The following is a 16,806-nucleotide window of genomic DNA, read 5'->3' on the forward strand; positions in this document are numbered from 1 at the left end:
GCCTTAGTGTACATGAGTCAAGTTATTCAGCACTGCCATCTGGTGGCTGAACTCAATCACTACAACTTCCAAGAGTATGACCACTGGTTTCAAAATGAATCTGTGCTTCATGGCTCTGTATGGATTTCCATGGGTATTCGGGTGGGGGGGGGGGGGGTAATTACAATCACATGTTGACTATAAACACATATACAACACGGACAACATCATTTTTTAATGTGGTGTTCAGAACATCTGGATTTGCCAGGGAAGCATTCCAGAGCTCTCGACATTGTGAAGTCGATACACGTTCCAGAATCAAAAAAAAAAAAAACCTGTATTGGAGTAACAGCTGGGAAAGAGGAAATTTGGAAAAGCTGAGAGTATGATGTGGAATTTGCTAAATGTCTCGCTGCATTAACCAGCGTGTGATTGATGGGGAATCACAGCAGCAAAGGGAGCATTATGTTTCTGATATCTCTCTGACATAATTATCACTGTTAAACCACTCTGAAAATAAATCAAGCCAGTGCAAGAACTAATGGTTTAACATTATGACGCACTGCAGATCCCATCAACAGGCTAAAACTGACCTCAGTACAGCGAAACGGGGCTTTAAATTGAAAAAGTTAAAAGACGTGCAAACGTGTATCAATCAGTTGTTTATGTGTCATTTTTGTAAGTGATTGTGCTCAGATTTACATACAGGCAACATCAGGACAGTCCCTGGAGGTCCTGGAAGACCATCAGCTCCAGGCAGACCAGGGCGACCAGGAAGACCCTGTCAAAAGAGCAAAGGATTATGGGTAATGCATTAAACAGCACTGTGATCTTTAATATAATCTCTTTCAATCAGTGTAATCAGGCTCTCTAAAGCTAAAATGTCATTTTATACAGTACGATGAATCACATAAAGAAATGTTTCACCCTGAAAAAAAAAAAAAACATTATTTTTATGACAATTAAACACATTTTCACGCGCACACACACACACACACACACACACACACATACATATTTTTTTCTGTTGTTTGTTTATTTATTGTTCAATACCTTGTTTTTATTGTCATGGTTACTTACCCTCTCACCGGTATCTCCAGAGCTACCTGGGGGTCCCGATGAACCTGGAGGTCCGGGGAGACCCTAAAAACAACACAACGGTACTGTGAGAAACATATAAAGCCATCTCAAACACACAAGGGTGTTGGTCCGGTGAGGTAAGACTCTAGATCACTGCTGGACTCGTTCCATTGCTCCATTTCTCAAGCTCATGTTGTTCTAGTCCCTAAAGAGCCATCAGATCCATCAATGCTCCAGCTGAGAGAAGAGTTGCTTTATAAATAAGTAGGTCAAGAATGAAACTGTTGCAACAAAACAGACATAAAGCTGTTCAGCATTGTCAGCAATTGTCACAGGACTTAGAAAACAGATTAGCTTTCCTAGCAACTCAGCTCAGTTTTCCAACAAGTAGTGGTGTGCATTACTGTTTTTTATGGTGCAATGTATAGCACAGTCTTCTTTGAAGTCGCTTTGGGAAGTACAACTCATTTTAGTGAACCAGTTGGCTTGAATCAGTTGACTCGGAGGATTCAATTCAATTGGGGCGCGTTTAGAAGGTTCATTTTAACGATTCAGTTGACTCAGAGGATTTCATTCAACTGGTTGGTTTTGGAAGGAAAGCAGACTTACTGTGGGACCCTCTGGACCAGGTGGGCCTTCAACCAGCATTCCCTACAAGAACAGAAAAAACACAAACACATTAGAATAACAGTATAAGCAACATCAAAATAAGATCTGAAGTGTGAGAGCACCACAGCTTTGGTCAAAATCATTTACATTTCTGTGGACTGTGTATGTGAGATGTGCGCTTGGCCGCGGGTCTCTGTGACGATCATACCAAACAGCAGCATCAGGAAGTCTGTTAAAGCACTGGTGCCTGTTTCTCATGGCTCTGACTGTTTATGAAGCATGTGAGATGATCTTCAGACTTCCACAGCTGACTGAACATTCCGGAACTTCTAGAATTAATCTGATAGTTACAGTTCCACTGCTAATATCTGACTGAAAGATTGGAATGCCATGCCATGCCAACTACTACTGCTATTTTCATGAGGAAAACTGAAAATGAAGCACTGTGATGAGGGAAAAACGGTTTTGAAGTTTATTTTGAATTAGCATGTGTTTTTATATTTTTAGCATTTATTTTCATTTCAGTTTAGGTTTTAGTAATTTTGTTATGAAAATATTTCTATATAGCTTTAATTGTTTTCTTTTCCGTTTTAGTCATTTTAGTGCTTCAACTAATTTAATTATAATTCTCTTTGAAGTTTTTAAAGTTGACAATCTTATCTAAAATGTATATTTTATTTTACTTTATTTCAATTACCAAAATGATTTGTAATAGTTTTACTTTTAGTTAACAGTAACTGGTTGTTTTATTAGTTGTATTTAAGTTGTATTTATGTGTTAAATAATTAATCATTCATATTGCTAATAATTAATCAATAATTAATACTGTTTTGTGCTAGTTTATTTTTTTATTAGACTACATGCAGCAATCTGATAAATAGTAATAATTAATAAATAAATAAATAAATAATGTTTTTAAGTTAATTTTGAAGTAGCTTTTATTTATTTAATTATTATTTTTCATTTTAGTTTAGGTTTTAGTAATTTTGTTATGTTTTTGCAGTTTTATTATTTCTTATATGTATATATATATATATATATATATATAGCTTTTTAGAATTCAATTATTTTAATTTATGTTTTAGTCATTTTAGTACTTTAAGTTAATTTTTTTCAGTAAGTTGTCAAGTAAATATTTTTTAAAAGCTTTTTCATCTAATATTTTTATTTTGCTGTATATTCTTCATAAGAATCAACCGAAAGTCCTAGAGGATTTAAAACCATCACTGTCTATTAAATCAAACCTCAAAAATATTGGACTCTGGCATAAAGGGAACAAAGGAGGATTTTCAGCCATTAACAAAAACTTGTGACGAAACTGTTGTAAAACAGGCAATAAATGGTTGCCTGAAAACCATAATCAGCATACGGTTATACTAATGAACTATACTAGTTTGTGAAAGAACTGTACATTATTAGTCACTTTGGATAAAAGCAGCCGCTAAACGCATCAATGTATTTATTAAATACTGTGCTTATTAAACATTGGTGCATAATATTGTCAGACGAGGCTAAAAAGTCAAAGTTACAGGGAGTTTTAAACAGTGCATATAGTTTATACATGCACAAGATTTCCATCATTGCATATATGTTCGGGAAAATCATATTAAAATTGATCAACTATAATTTACTGCGATCTGTATCAGGACATACAAGTTGTTTTGTCTGGAAGTCTTCAATCATGATGTGCTTGCACAAGTTGCGTCATAACTACAACAGTGCAATTAACCCAAAAATCCTGTGAAGATTGAATTACAGTCACTGAGAGGTCCAGAGCCCACAGCGCAGGATCATTACATATGCAGAGCTCAGTCTCTCTTAAGATCCAGAGAACTCTTAGATAAAAAAGGACTTGTTAGTCGTAACATTGTGGTCTAATCTGGTGCTTTTTAAAGATGCTGTGGGTCTTCGCTCTGTCCAAAAGGCATCGTCCAATAGGGGTGGGAGAAAAAATCGATTCTCCAATGCATCGTGATTCTCTCTTCAACGATTCTGAATATTTCAGAATCGATTTTGAGCTTGGTTTTTTTTCCGCATATGGCACGTGTGCGCTAGAGATGCGGCGGCCTTCATTGCACAGAATTTGCGCTGTGAGACACATGCACATTGCTTAACCCGCCGTGTTTTCTTTAGATGTGTTTTCATTTATGCCGTTTGGAATGCAGTACTATTAGATGCATGAAACTCACGCACTGACAGACTTTCACGTGCACTTTGTGTTTGTCCTGAAGCTCGATTGCGGCTGCGGTTAAATCCACTTGCATTTTCAAATACTTATATACTAAATTGATGTACACACTGTCAGTTATGTTTTCAGAGCAGGACAAAACATCTGATATATCGAAATAGATCTGTGCATTAGTCTGAAAATGTAGCCATGTGCAGTAATATTGAAAACTGAGAATGTGATGCATCTTGATATTGAGTTGATAGTGATAATCGTAATTGAATTGAATCGTGAAACCAGTGAAGATTCACACCCCCTACTTTTAAGATGGAAGTACTGACATACAGAGATTCGAAACTACAAACAAAAAGCATCGAAACTGCAATTTTGGTTCAAATGTAAAGTTGTAAAGATGTATTTGCACAGCAGAAGAATTAATTTGGGAAAAAATGTAGATCAAGAATCGTTTTGGAATCGGATCGTGAAGTGCCTGAAGATTCCCACCCCTATCATCCAAGTGTGCTGTCGTGGCAGTGGGCATGTTCGCTTAGTTTTGGTGCGTTCCATACATGCCAAAAAACACAGAGTGGACACAGTGTGTGTGTGTGTGTGTGTGAGAGAGAGAGAGACAGAGAGAGAGAGAGAGAGAGAGAGAGAGAGAGAGAGAGAGCAGAAACGAGAGAGAATGTGGGCGCTTGCTGAAAGAAGCATGTGATTTGAGCATTTTTCTTTCTGCAAACCACATGGTCATCCTTCATTAAAACCAGCTGTCCTGATCTGCAAGTTTGTGCTTTTCCTTGACTCTGATCTTCTCATTGATCTGTTCTTGTATCTCTGTAACATTACCCTGAAAAAAACGTGTTTATCTAAAAGCATACCTCCATCAAACTAAAATATATAATATAAGGGCTATAAATGTAATTATTTATTTATTTGGATTTAATGGAAATTATTTGTTTTTATTTTTATGAGATGAAATGGTAGGTAGCTCGATTTATGTTTTTTTTATCCTATAAAATTTGAATTTTCAATATTGTTTATTTGAGAGTAGAATTATTTAATTTAATTTTATTTTTTATGTGTAACAGGTATTTGAACTTCTTCTCTTTTTCACCAGTGTTGAAATGAGTGGTTGGGTTTTATAACATTTTCTGTTGTTTATTTATTTATTTATTTTTTACATAAGAGAAAATATTATATACTTTTAAAAGTAATTTAGCTATTTTTATTGCGAAATTGTTAAAATAAAATAAAAACATTAAGGGGGATTATTAAGGGGTCAATTAATGGGTCAATCATTATTAGATTGACCAAGTAACATTTTGGCTTACATATAAAGAAAATAAGTTAAGTGGTCTTTACATGGTCTTTATATTTTTTGTTGGTCCAAAGTATAATTTTTTCAGTGTACAGACATCTTAATAGTCTGTAATATGATATGATATGGCCTGATATGACTGTGAAGGTAAGATCTTGTCTCTTTCTCCATCCTGATGTTCATTGATAATAAACCCAGATGTCATTCTCTCCCGCTGAGATTGCAGTGACATCTGTTTGAAGTCTCCCAGCTGTTAGAGATCAAGAGCCATGTGAGCAGTAGAGACTGTATGCAAAGACAGACGATGATTCCCATCATGCAAATATAACTACGTGGTAAACACATCTGCAAATATGAGACACGGCAGAGTCTGAAACAGGATTGACTCCCTCCTTTGGAAATGCAAATGCAAATCAGGAGTGAAACCAGATTAATCTGGACAGACGACTGATTCAGGGGTCTTTTAAAACGTGTTTTTAAGATGCCCGAACATGTGCATGAATGCAAAATTGGACGGATGTGAAATTGAGCGGAAGATGCAATAAATGCAAGACCACACTTGGACACCTTCCTTGAGTTTGTGTCAATAAAGGGTTGTCGATATACCAAACAACTTCAGGAAAAAAATCTAATATGCAAGTAAATGCAGCCTTGGTGAGACTTCTTTCAAAAATATGTTAAATACCGACCCCAAATCTTTGAACAGTATTATATATGTATCATATAGTAAGTGACACTTACGGGTTCAATGATGGCAGGCTCTCCTTTCTGGCCTTTCTCTCCCCTCAGTCCATCCACCTTTGGAGACACAACCTCAATTTAATTCAGTGTATATCAGTGTAAACACAATATGGAATAGAACAGTTGCAGGTAATAAATAAATCAATTCTAGCCAAAAATAAACTATAGGTCACCTTCATGTTGTTCAAAGCCTGTCTGAAACCCAAGGTGGGGAATTATATTGAAAAGAGCGGGAATTCTCCTTTTATATTAATCAAGAAGAAAAAGTAAGCCATACAGGTTTGAAACAACATGAAGAATGGAAAATGATCATTTTTTAGGTGCATTATTCCTATGAGTTTGCACAGAGGTGGGCGGAGCTAGAGATCACCTGTCCGTAGATCTCGTCGGTCTCTGCGGGCAGCGCTTTGTCGCCGTCGGTGTACAGGTCATCATATTCATACATCTTCTCCAGGTCTGCGTCGGTGTAATCCTCTTTGAACTTGTCGATATCGATGGAATCTGCCTCTCCACCGATTCCTCCCTGTCCTCCCATGGCAACAGATCCCGCCCCCACGCTGGCCCCAGCGCTGCTGGATCCGCCCCCAACTGAGCCACTCGAAGAAACAGACCCGCCTCCAACGGAAACAGATCCGCCCCCTACGGACACTGAAGTGCTGCTGTTGCTGCCGCCTCTTTCCACGGTATAATCTCCCTCGCCGTATCCTTCTCCATATCCCTCTCCATAAGTCAGATCTACACCGTACTCGCCGTACTGGGTATCATCATAACCACCATCAACCTACACATCAGACGAACACAAGGCTTCAGACATCATAACCATTTATGACTCAATGTTTATCAACTTTATTTATATAGCGCTTTTAACAATACAGATTGTGTCAAAGCAGCTTTACAGTATTAAATTAGAAAAAAGTGTAATAATGCAAAAGTTTGTGCAATGCATATACATCCATCTATTGATTTTCAAAACTGAATTCTGTTTGTGTGAATATCACAAAAACAAAGAAAAGTAAGACTACTTTTTTGTTTTTATGACAAAAAAGCACATAGTTCTTTTTTTAGGAGTCGCAATCCTGTAGTACAATATTTTTATAGTCCTAAAACAGGCTTTATTGTCTTTAAACAAAAATTCTGATTATTTTTTTCAGTTTACAGTATATTTGTTTTTATTAATTGAAATTAAATATAACTTGGACATGTTCCTGACAGGCTCTGATGAAAGAGAATATTGTAGTAATTGCAATAATAAGCAAAACTTTAAAAACATATTAAAGACATTTAAAACACATAGAAAATTCTTGAAATAATAAAATAAAATAAAGACTTAATTCCTGAGTTCAGTAAAATCCACTTCAGTTTAAAACAACTTGCAAAACATATGAAAGATATTTAAAACATAATTAAACTATTTAAAAAAATGTATCATTTTAAAATACAATATTTAATAAATAAAATAAAATAAAAGGTCTTATTAAATGTTGCCAATAAAATCTATTATATCTGAATTAGATTCGATCCAATTCGAGTTCAGTAAAAAACACTTCAGTAAAATAGGATCTTAATACATTATACTGTACTAAACACAAAGTATTTCTAAATAACTGAATTCATTCTCACTTAAAAGTTCAACTGTTTGGGATAACTAGTTCCAACTAAACTCACCGTGGTTGAGCTAGAGCTGGAGCTGGAGCCGGTACTGACTCCAGAGCTGGAGCTGGAGCCGGAGCCGGTACTGACTCCAGAGCTGGAGCTGGAGCCGGAGCTAGTAATGATTCTGGTGCTAGAGCCAGTGCCGGAGCCGGAGCTGGAGCCGGAAACAGAGCCGGAGGTTCCATTGTGAATGACTGTGACAGGTGAGTGCACTCTTCCACTTCCTCCTCCTCCTCCTCCAGACGACGATGATGATGATGTGACGATCCGCCTGTCCAGGTCTCCTCCCAGTCCCAAATCCACCTCACTGCCAAGTCCGATATCCACTTCTCCGCCGGTACCCGTGCCTGTGCTAGTGATGCTGATGGTCCGGGAGCCGTCAGGCCGCGAGGTCGACTCATCGTAGTATGTTTCGTATCCAGTCTCGTATCCATCGTAGCCGTCGTACGGTTCCTCGCCAGTAGTCGTGGTAGAGCTGGAGGATGATGAAGAGGAGGACGAGGAGCTACTCGAGGAACTGCTGGAGCCTCCTGTTCCACTGGTGATAACCGACGTAACCACGCGACCGCTATCCGGAACAGACACCTGGTAATCACAGGAAAGAGACACTTCTTTAGAATAAATAGTTGAAAACAAATGATTTGATGAACGCACTGATTTCTTGATTCACTTTCAATTCATCTGATCCCAGTTAGGAATATTTATGTTACAGACTAATGCTGGGATCTGAACTATTGATGGCAATTTTGAGCAATAGTCCCGCTCCACATTTTTAATTCATTTAATATATTTTTGCAAATATGCCATATTGTAGGAGAAAAATAGGTTACGAACAAAGTTTAATGTTGAATTTAGAAATCAGTATGAAATTTCGATTACTTACTTCAACTAGTCCTAACTGTTCTGAATTATTTTTTTATAATTAAATTCTATTTTCGGTAATTAAAAAAAGCTGACATAAAGTAATATTAAAATATTAGATAAATATCAGATAAAACATAAAACTTAAAAAATGAAAATTAGAAAGGTTGCCTTGGCAACTAACTGAAATAAACTAACTTGAAGTTGAAGTTAGGGCTGTGCAATTAATCGAATTCTATTATCATGCGCATCTAGTCAGTAAAGTCGGTTTCGTGATTCGTGAATCGAAGGTGATTCATCTGCGATTATGAACGCAATATTGCGTAGCTTGTCAGTGAACTACGGCTCTGTGTAGTAAATGCTGCTCCATCGGAAAACAGGTGACGGCGATTTACTACTAATCACGAAACCGGCATTAATGACGAGCCCTAGTTGAAGTTGTAAAATTTGTAAAACTATAGCTATAATAAAAATTCATTTAAAAACTATAATAAAAAAAAAATTATATAAACATAAATATATATAAAAAAAAATTAAAAAACGACAAAAGTACATGATAAAATGACTAAAACTTAAAATTAAATTAAAATGTAAACTGAAAATATAAAAATAAAAGCTAATGCGTTAATTAAATAATTTATTAAATTAATAAATACTACATTTTACATTTATGCATTTAGCAGACGCTTTTATCCAAAGCGACTTACATTGCATTCAAGTTACAGTTTTTACATTTGATCAGCTCTTGGTTTCCCTGGGAATCGAACCCATGACCTTGGCGTTGCTAGCGCCATGCTCTACTATTTGAGCTACAGGAAAGCCTTATGTACTACAATAGTACATAAGTAGTACTAAACTAAGACTGACCGTTAGGTCTTCAGTTTCGGTTCCAGTCGCTTCATCGGTTGTCGTTTCTTCACCGGTTGTGGTCTTTTCAGCGTCCATGTCCTCATAGTAGGGATATTCGTAATAGTAGTTATCATCCTCTGTGTTCTGAAGAGAAATGTAGAAAGTGTAGAAGTGTTATTACATATTAAAATACTGTATTATCACAAGTGTTCCAGAAAAAAATCTATGGTACCTTACAATTAGTTACTAATAAAAATATTCTAAAGTGTGTTAGCATGCATTTAGTCATTTTAAGCTTTCTTAGTTCTTTGTAAGTGCATATGGGTAGTTGACAATGTTCCATGTAGTCTCATGGAATGAGATCATACACAGTGCATGCAAAATAACTATGTTAGCAAAATGCTGTTTAAACTCGTTTCAGATGGAATACAGCACATCCATCCCACCACATATAAAGCTGCACATGGATCCATTTTGGCAATGAGCAATACAAAAAAACAAATGAGTTCTGAGCCTGCGGACATGAACATGAGTTTAGCAGAGTCTCTCAAGAGTCTTTCAAGCATAGACATCTCGTAATTATGGTAATTATGAATGCAACATATGTTTAGAATTTGTGTAAATATTTATAAATGAATATATATTGTAAAAATAATTATAGCAAACTATTTAGAAAAATATTTGACACTTTAAAGGACATAATATGTAGAGTATTATAATTTTGCATTATTATTATATATAAATATTTAAAATTTGATAAAAATATATATGGTGTTTGCATTTCATTCATGAGTTATAATCACAGCATGCTAATTAAACAATTCAAGAAGCCGTCTTGATTTAATAGACTCAAATTCTCTGAGAAGAAAGAGCAAAGGAAAGGAGGGATTCCCTCCGACTGAGTCCAGCGGAAATCCATGTTCTCTCTTATCTAGCGAGAAAGAGAAGAACGCAAGGAATTCCAACCGCTCGCCGACCTCTCGCCCGGATGCACCGTTCTGCCTCTCTCTCCCTAATTCCCACACATTAGCACTAGATAACTCATCACGTTTTCATCTGTAAAGAGGTTTCGCTGATATTTAAACGGCAGACTCGACTTTTGAGGGGCTGATCAAAGATGCAGCGGGTTTTCTTTCATGTTGCCTCCTACTAATACCCCACACTCAGATTTACAGCTCCTGACACACACAAAACTGAAAAAGGTGAACGTGAGGTCAGCAGAAGGACATTTCTGTGCCAACATGCTGACATCAAAGCCCTGAAAGATGTAAAAGTCCATGCATGGCTGAAAACGCACCATATGTTGCAGTCACGTGCATATCATTTCGTTTTACAGGCATAGCTCAGAGACAACTTTACCATATGTTGGCCCCAACAGTTTTCCAGTAGAAAGCTTTTTATTAAGATTACTGACAGCTGTATTAATTTTTTGCATTTTTTGTTCATCTGTGTTATTGAATATCAAATGGTAAAGCAAGTCGCAAGTAGCAACAGCAAGGTCATGGGTTCGAGTTAGAAAAATATTTCCAAATGCAGTCAAATACACATTTTGAATGCAATTAAAAATCCCAGCCTGAATATGCTGGAATTAAATATTCCAATATGTAAATGTGCGATTTAAGACAAGACACTACAGGTGAACAGGGTAAAATATTTAAGACTTCACCATACTTACCCAGCTGAATGATTACATCAATAATTGCTAATGTTTTCTCAAATGTCATCTTTAAATCAGGTTTATTTTGTTGACCACAAAATTTTTCAAAATTGAGATTTATGCATCATCTGAAAGCTAGGATAGGACAATATATTTAAAGATATGTACTTTAAGTGAAATCTTAAAAACACAAATAGATAAAGTGCAATAAAACAAAAACTTAAAAGTATTTCTTTCCACGAGTCTGAAACAGCACATCATGAAAAATCTCAAAATTGACCAGTGTCTGAAAAACAAAGTTTTGCCCATAAGCCGCAAACTCCAGCACTATTAACACAGAGTTTTACTTGTCACATAAATATAAAGTGTGATTTTGCACCTGTCATTTGCATTAAATTAAGCATTTCTCCACTTTTTGACATAGCCATTCGTTTTGCCCCGTGGTCAATCCCATAATTCTCTCGAGCCTGCCTTTTGCTCAGCTCCCATAGAGAATCAATTGAAAACGGTTGGCCATCTCTGTGTTACTCAGCTTAAACTATTTTCTCATCTGTTTCACATGCTAAATCTCCCAGTCTATCATTTAATGCCTTCTCTTCCTTTCTCCATAGCGCTCAGAGGATATTAGCATCTGAGTGAATCCAGATGGACAGAGACCGAATATGAACACTCAATTTTTTTAATATGAACAAAACATTTTTTATGGTTTTTAGTCCATATCTGCTCATCTTTATGTTGTTATACTCATTTTACTCAAACATATAATATTTCTACAAGAAAGACTTAATTTAGTGACAAAATAATTACCTTTCTTTACACATTCATTAACCCAGCCTGAATTAACTGGAATTAAATATAGTAATATATATCTATGTAATTTAAGCATTAAATCCACTAGAAAGGCATTAATGGCAAATTTTGAAATCTCATCTTGTCACATAAATGTGAAATGTGATTTTTCTCTTCTCATATGTCTAACAGAAAGACATGAATATGAAAATGATGTGTTTTTATTAATGAACTTATTTGTTTTTTACATTTTAAATATAAATGCAAGATTCGATTTGGAAAAACTTTATTTCCAAATGCAGTCCATTGAATGCACATTTGTTAATCCAGCCCTAATTAAATGGAATGAAATATAGTAAAATACATCTGTGTGATTTAAGCATCGAATCCACTAGAAAAGCACTACTGGCCAAATCTGAAAGTTTAATTTGTCACATAAATGTGAAATGTGATTTTTCGCTTCTGGTACTTGATATGACTATAACATTTAATTTTTAATACAGTATGTCAGCAATGCTGATCCCAGACGTTCTACAGGCTGAGACCTGCTTCAGAGCTCTCATCTCCTCCCTCTATCTCTCTCTCTTTCGTTTCTCTGGCTGATGAGGTCATACATTTGGTTGGAAAAATAAATTCTAAACAGACTGCCTGCAGCTGGGTCTTTTCCGATGAGATGGAAAGAGCCATAAAGAATTAATACGCCTGAAACACACACACACACACAAGTGTGGGCAGGTATTATTACTCCATTTTAATTTGTCTCTCATTCCAAAGACTGAATGAAAGCTGAATAAATAGTCAAAAAGCGAGCGCTTTGTGCTGTCAGATATGCCAACTGTAACACCAAAACCAGATTCTACACTCATGGAAGAAAATATGAGCAGCACTTGCACTAAATCATTTACCATTTAAAATAATAACGGTTCACCATTAAAACGTATCTGTTACTAAAACCGCCAAGGCTAGGGATCATTGTTAAGTGCTTGGCTGATGTGATGATTTTATTTTTGATTTAAGATTTAAAAGAGCTTTGGGGTGCCCCAACACTCGATAAGATGTTCTTGAGTTCAATAGAGGCGAATCTCTGCTGTCTGTTTTGGTATGGTGTTGTTCAGAGGGTTCTGGCATGTCCTCAATGCTCTTCCAGCTCTAAAGGAAATGAATGTTGGAGGAAGTACAGTATATGAACTTACATATTCATCAGTGTTTGGGTCTTGGTTCTGGGGCTGTTCAGGTGCAGGAACCTCACAGTCGGGGCTGTAGTGCTCACAGTAGTCAAATGCAGCGCGATGGTCCGAAACAATCATCAGCTGCTGGATGTCACCCTGGAAACAATGAAATCATCTGTTAGAACTTCTGAAAATAGCACAAAACAAATATGGAGGATTGGCATATCTTTGTACTTGATGCAGGCCATGTAAGAGACAAATAAGACCAGAGAAAGCAACATTTCTACTCCCTATAAGACAGGAAGTGGATGCCATATTTCATTTGATGCAAATGAAAATGAGGCTGTGAGGGAAGGGAGTACAGTCCATTCAATGCACTTTTAATAAACAGTTATATCTTATAAAGCATACAAGGCTCACATTTACTAAGTAGCTTGATTTACTAATGTTTAAAAGACCCAGCTAGAGCTAAGGTATCAAAAAAAGCTAGATAAAAATAATTTATATAATTCCAAACATTTATGTATAATAATGTATAATGTGCATAATAATGTACAATAATTTTAGTAATAATACAATTACATATTATTACAATTATATATAATGAATAATATAAAATACATTTTTATTGCAATTTAATACAATTCATTAATATTAATTATAAGGTCGTTATATTTTTAAATGTACTAACATTTTCCACACACACACACACACATATATATATATATATATTAATTAATTAATTAATTATATGTAAATATATTTATAAAATAATGTTAATTGATTATAATTCATTAAAATATAAATTTAAATACAGTTAATTATGTACATATTATTCATAAAATGTTCTGTTCTCATTATGTTGCCAAATGATGAGATCTTTCAGATTTCATGTGAACCAATCTAAAAAAAAAAAAACATAATCTGAAAAATTAAACATCATTCAAAAAAAAAAAAAATGTTTATGCAGCACAGAGTCAGCAGGAATGAGGTTCACTAATTAGTCGTTCTCCTTTTATATAGCGGTTGAGTGAGTGAGCCAGATTACTTCACTAACTGCTCAGACTGATTCGTAAGTGTTTGGAAGAATGCAGACGTCCAAGAACCATTAACAGAAAAACAGAATAAGAACTGTTCTTGGTTTGCCAAACCTAACATTGAATTGTATACTAATGCATGAAGAAACATCTACAATAATATTCTTCATATGAATCAGGAAGTCAAAACAGCATTATGTCAAATTCATCCAAAATTCAAAACACACATAGAAACAGGAGAGAAACAGCTGTATCCTTTCATTCAATAACCATGGTTTTTGGAAAAATAATGAATACAGTATGGAAAAGGGATGAAACACCTGTTGCAATAGGACAGGAAACACACACACATACACACACACACAGTGAAAGTGGGTCACATTCTGGGAGGAGAGAGTTGAGCCAGAACCTGAGTGAACGCCAAAACTGTCCAATTGAATTAGGGCACAATGACCAGCACCTGTACACTTACACTTACACACACACACACACACACACACACACACACACACACACACACACACACACACACACACACACACACACACACACACACACACACACACACTACGAGACAGAAGCATTCCCTTACCATCTGAAAAGGTAATTTTGTGTTTTACTGTGCTCACAGCAAAACAATAATCCACTTGTCCATAGTTACTATCATTTGTGAGCATTTCTCTCTCATTTCCACATGCACAAAAACACACACAATCCTTTCGGTTATGACCAGTATAATCTTATAATCACTGGCTCGAATCAGATTGGATGTTTACATGGCATGTAGTTGAAGTTAAACATAAACAGCTTTATTCACTTTAAAAAAAACTTTATTATTTTTAATTTGATAAATGTTATCCTAATGAAATACTAAAATATTGCGGCATCAGCTACACACACATAATCCTTTCAATTATGTGTAGTGTAATCTGATTCACGAACAAATGACTCATGAATCACTCAAAAAGATTCACAAACTCAGAATGAATCAGTTTGAATCAAACTCTATGCTTATATGACAACATGTAGTTGAGGATAAACATTAACAAAAACGCTTTATTATTATTATTACAATAATTATTAATTTAATAAAATAAAACATTATGACTAGTGTAATCTGATTCTTGAACAAATGACTCCTACGAATCAGTCAAAAAGCCTGACAAAGTCACAAGTAATAATATCAATATTATATAATATATAAATAAATACAATAAGTAATATATAAATCTAAAATATCAATGTAAATATAAAAATTAAATGGATTATTAATTACATAAGTCTACTTTTTTTATATTTCTATAAATATATACACAGTATACACACACACACACACATTAAAAAATAGGCTTAATTATAATAAATGTTATTTTATTAAAATAATAAAAAAAAACATGAAAATATTGCAGCATCAGCCACTTTCCCATGATGCACTGACGTGTTCATTGTTAATTATTGTTATTAGAGTGTTTATAACAGCAATTGTTTTTGTTATATTCAGTGATATTTAATTGAAGTGATATTTTTAGTTCATTTTGAGTTTTTCCACTCGTCGTGTGTGTGTGCAGCTGAATGAAGAATGCATAATTTATTCAAAAGCTGACATTGCATCATCACTTTAAAAATAGCATTTTTTCATTCCGTTTGTAAATGTGCAGGGAATGCTGCACTCATTTATTATACCAGTCAGATTCATATATCAGTCTAATCTGTGATTCGTGCTTGTTATACACGCACTACTACACATTTTTCCCACAGCGATCTGACAAAACTTGTACAAGCAGGCGGAGAAAATGTGGGCAGAGTGTGAACTCCTGAAGATGAAGTTTAGAGTCAAACATGAAGAGACTAGCGCGCGCACACACACACACACACATTATCTAATGAAGGAGATTTAAATCATCATGGGAAAACAAGAGAGAGATAGAGAGACAGCCGTGCAGAAGGATCTCCAGGCTGTGTGGAGATTTGGCTGTGAGAGCGACCAGACAGAATCAGCACAGCAAACACAAGAGCCACAGGAGATACTGCAAAACAAAATGCTTCTGGAGTCGAGCAAACAGCTGAACACAGAGCTCCAGAGGACGCATTGCATAACAGAATTATGGGTACTTTTTTTCTCAGGGAAACTTTGGTGCAGGGTAACATGCTTTAAGTTTTGCTTTAAGTGAAGTGAAGTGAGGTGACATACTGCCAAGTATGGTGACCCATACTCGGAATTCGTGCTCTGCATTTAACCCATCCAACGTGCAGCAGTGAACACACACACCGTGAACACACACCCGGAGCAGTGGGCATCTATTTATGCTGCAGCGCCCGGGGAGCAGTTGGGGGTTCGGTGCCTTGCTCAAGGGCACCTCAGTCGTGGTATTGAGGGTGGAGAGAGCGCTGGACATTCACTCCCCCCACCTACAATCCCTGCCGGCCCGAGACTCGAACCCACAACCTTTGGATTACGAGTCCGACTCTCTAACCATTAGGCCACGACTTGTTCAAGCAAAATATGTTCAGCAAAAAAAGACAAAATAACGACATTTATAATGTTATAAATGCTGTTCTTTTGAACTTTCTTTTATGACAATTAACATTAGTAATAAGGGGAAGTCGTGGCCTAATGGTTAGAAATTCGGACTCGTAATCGAAAGGTTGCGAGTTCGAGTCCCCGGCCGGCAGGGATTGTAGGTGGGGGGAGTGAATGTCCAGCGCTCTCTCCACCCTCAATACCACGACTGAGGTGCCCTTGAGCAAGGCACCGAACCCCCAACTGCTCCCCGGGCGCCGCAGCATGGCTGCCCACTGCTCCGGGTGTGTGTTCACGGTGTGTGTGTGTGTGTGCATTTGTTCACTACTCACTGCTGTGTGTGTGCACTTGGATGGGTTAAAGGCAGAGCACCAAT

At 36.1% G+C, this 16,806-nt stretch overlaps 1 protein-coding gene across 1 annotated transcript in view; it reads right to left on the bottom strand.

Annotated features, from left to right (window-relative positions):
- The window catches only part of LOC306856129 (collagen alpha-1(V) chain-like), a 104,829-nt gene that overhangs the window by 37,742 nt on the left and 50,281 nt on the right, over nucleotides 1–16,806 (bottom strand). The window contains exons 5-12 of the mRNA XM_079395160.1: nucleotides 12,897–13,028; nucleotides 9,276–9,401; nucleotides 7,560–8,132; nucleotides 6,265–6,675; nucleotides 5,895–5,951; nucleotides 1,669–1,710; nucleotides 1,060–1,122; nucleotides 686–760 (exon numbers count right to left, since the gene is read on the bottom strand). Coding sequence (XP_079251286.1) covers nucleotides 686–760; nucleotides 1,060–1,122; nucleotides 1,669–1,710; nucleotides 5,895–5,951; nucleotides 6,265–6,675; nucleotides 7,560–8,132; nucleotides 9,276–9,401; nucleotides 12,897–13,028 — 1,479 coding nt within the window. The remainder of the gene's footprint in view (nucleotides 1–685; nucleotides 761–1,059; nucleotides 1,123–1,668; nucleotides 1,711–5,894; nucleotides 5,952–6,264; nucleotides 6,676–7,559; nucleotides 8,133–9,275; nucleotides 9,402–12,896; nucleotides 13,029–16,806) is intronic.

The sequence above is a fragment of the Barbus barbus genome (genome assembly GCF_936440315.1).
Source record: "Barbus barbus genome assembly, chromosome: 36".
NCBI classification, from domain to species: domain Eukaryota; kingdom Metazoa; phylum Chordata; class Actinopteri; order Cypriniformes; family Cyprinidae; genus Barbus; species Barbus barbus.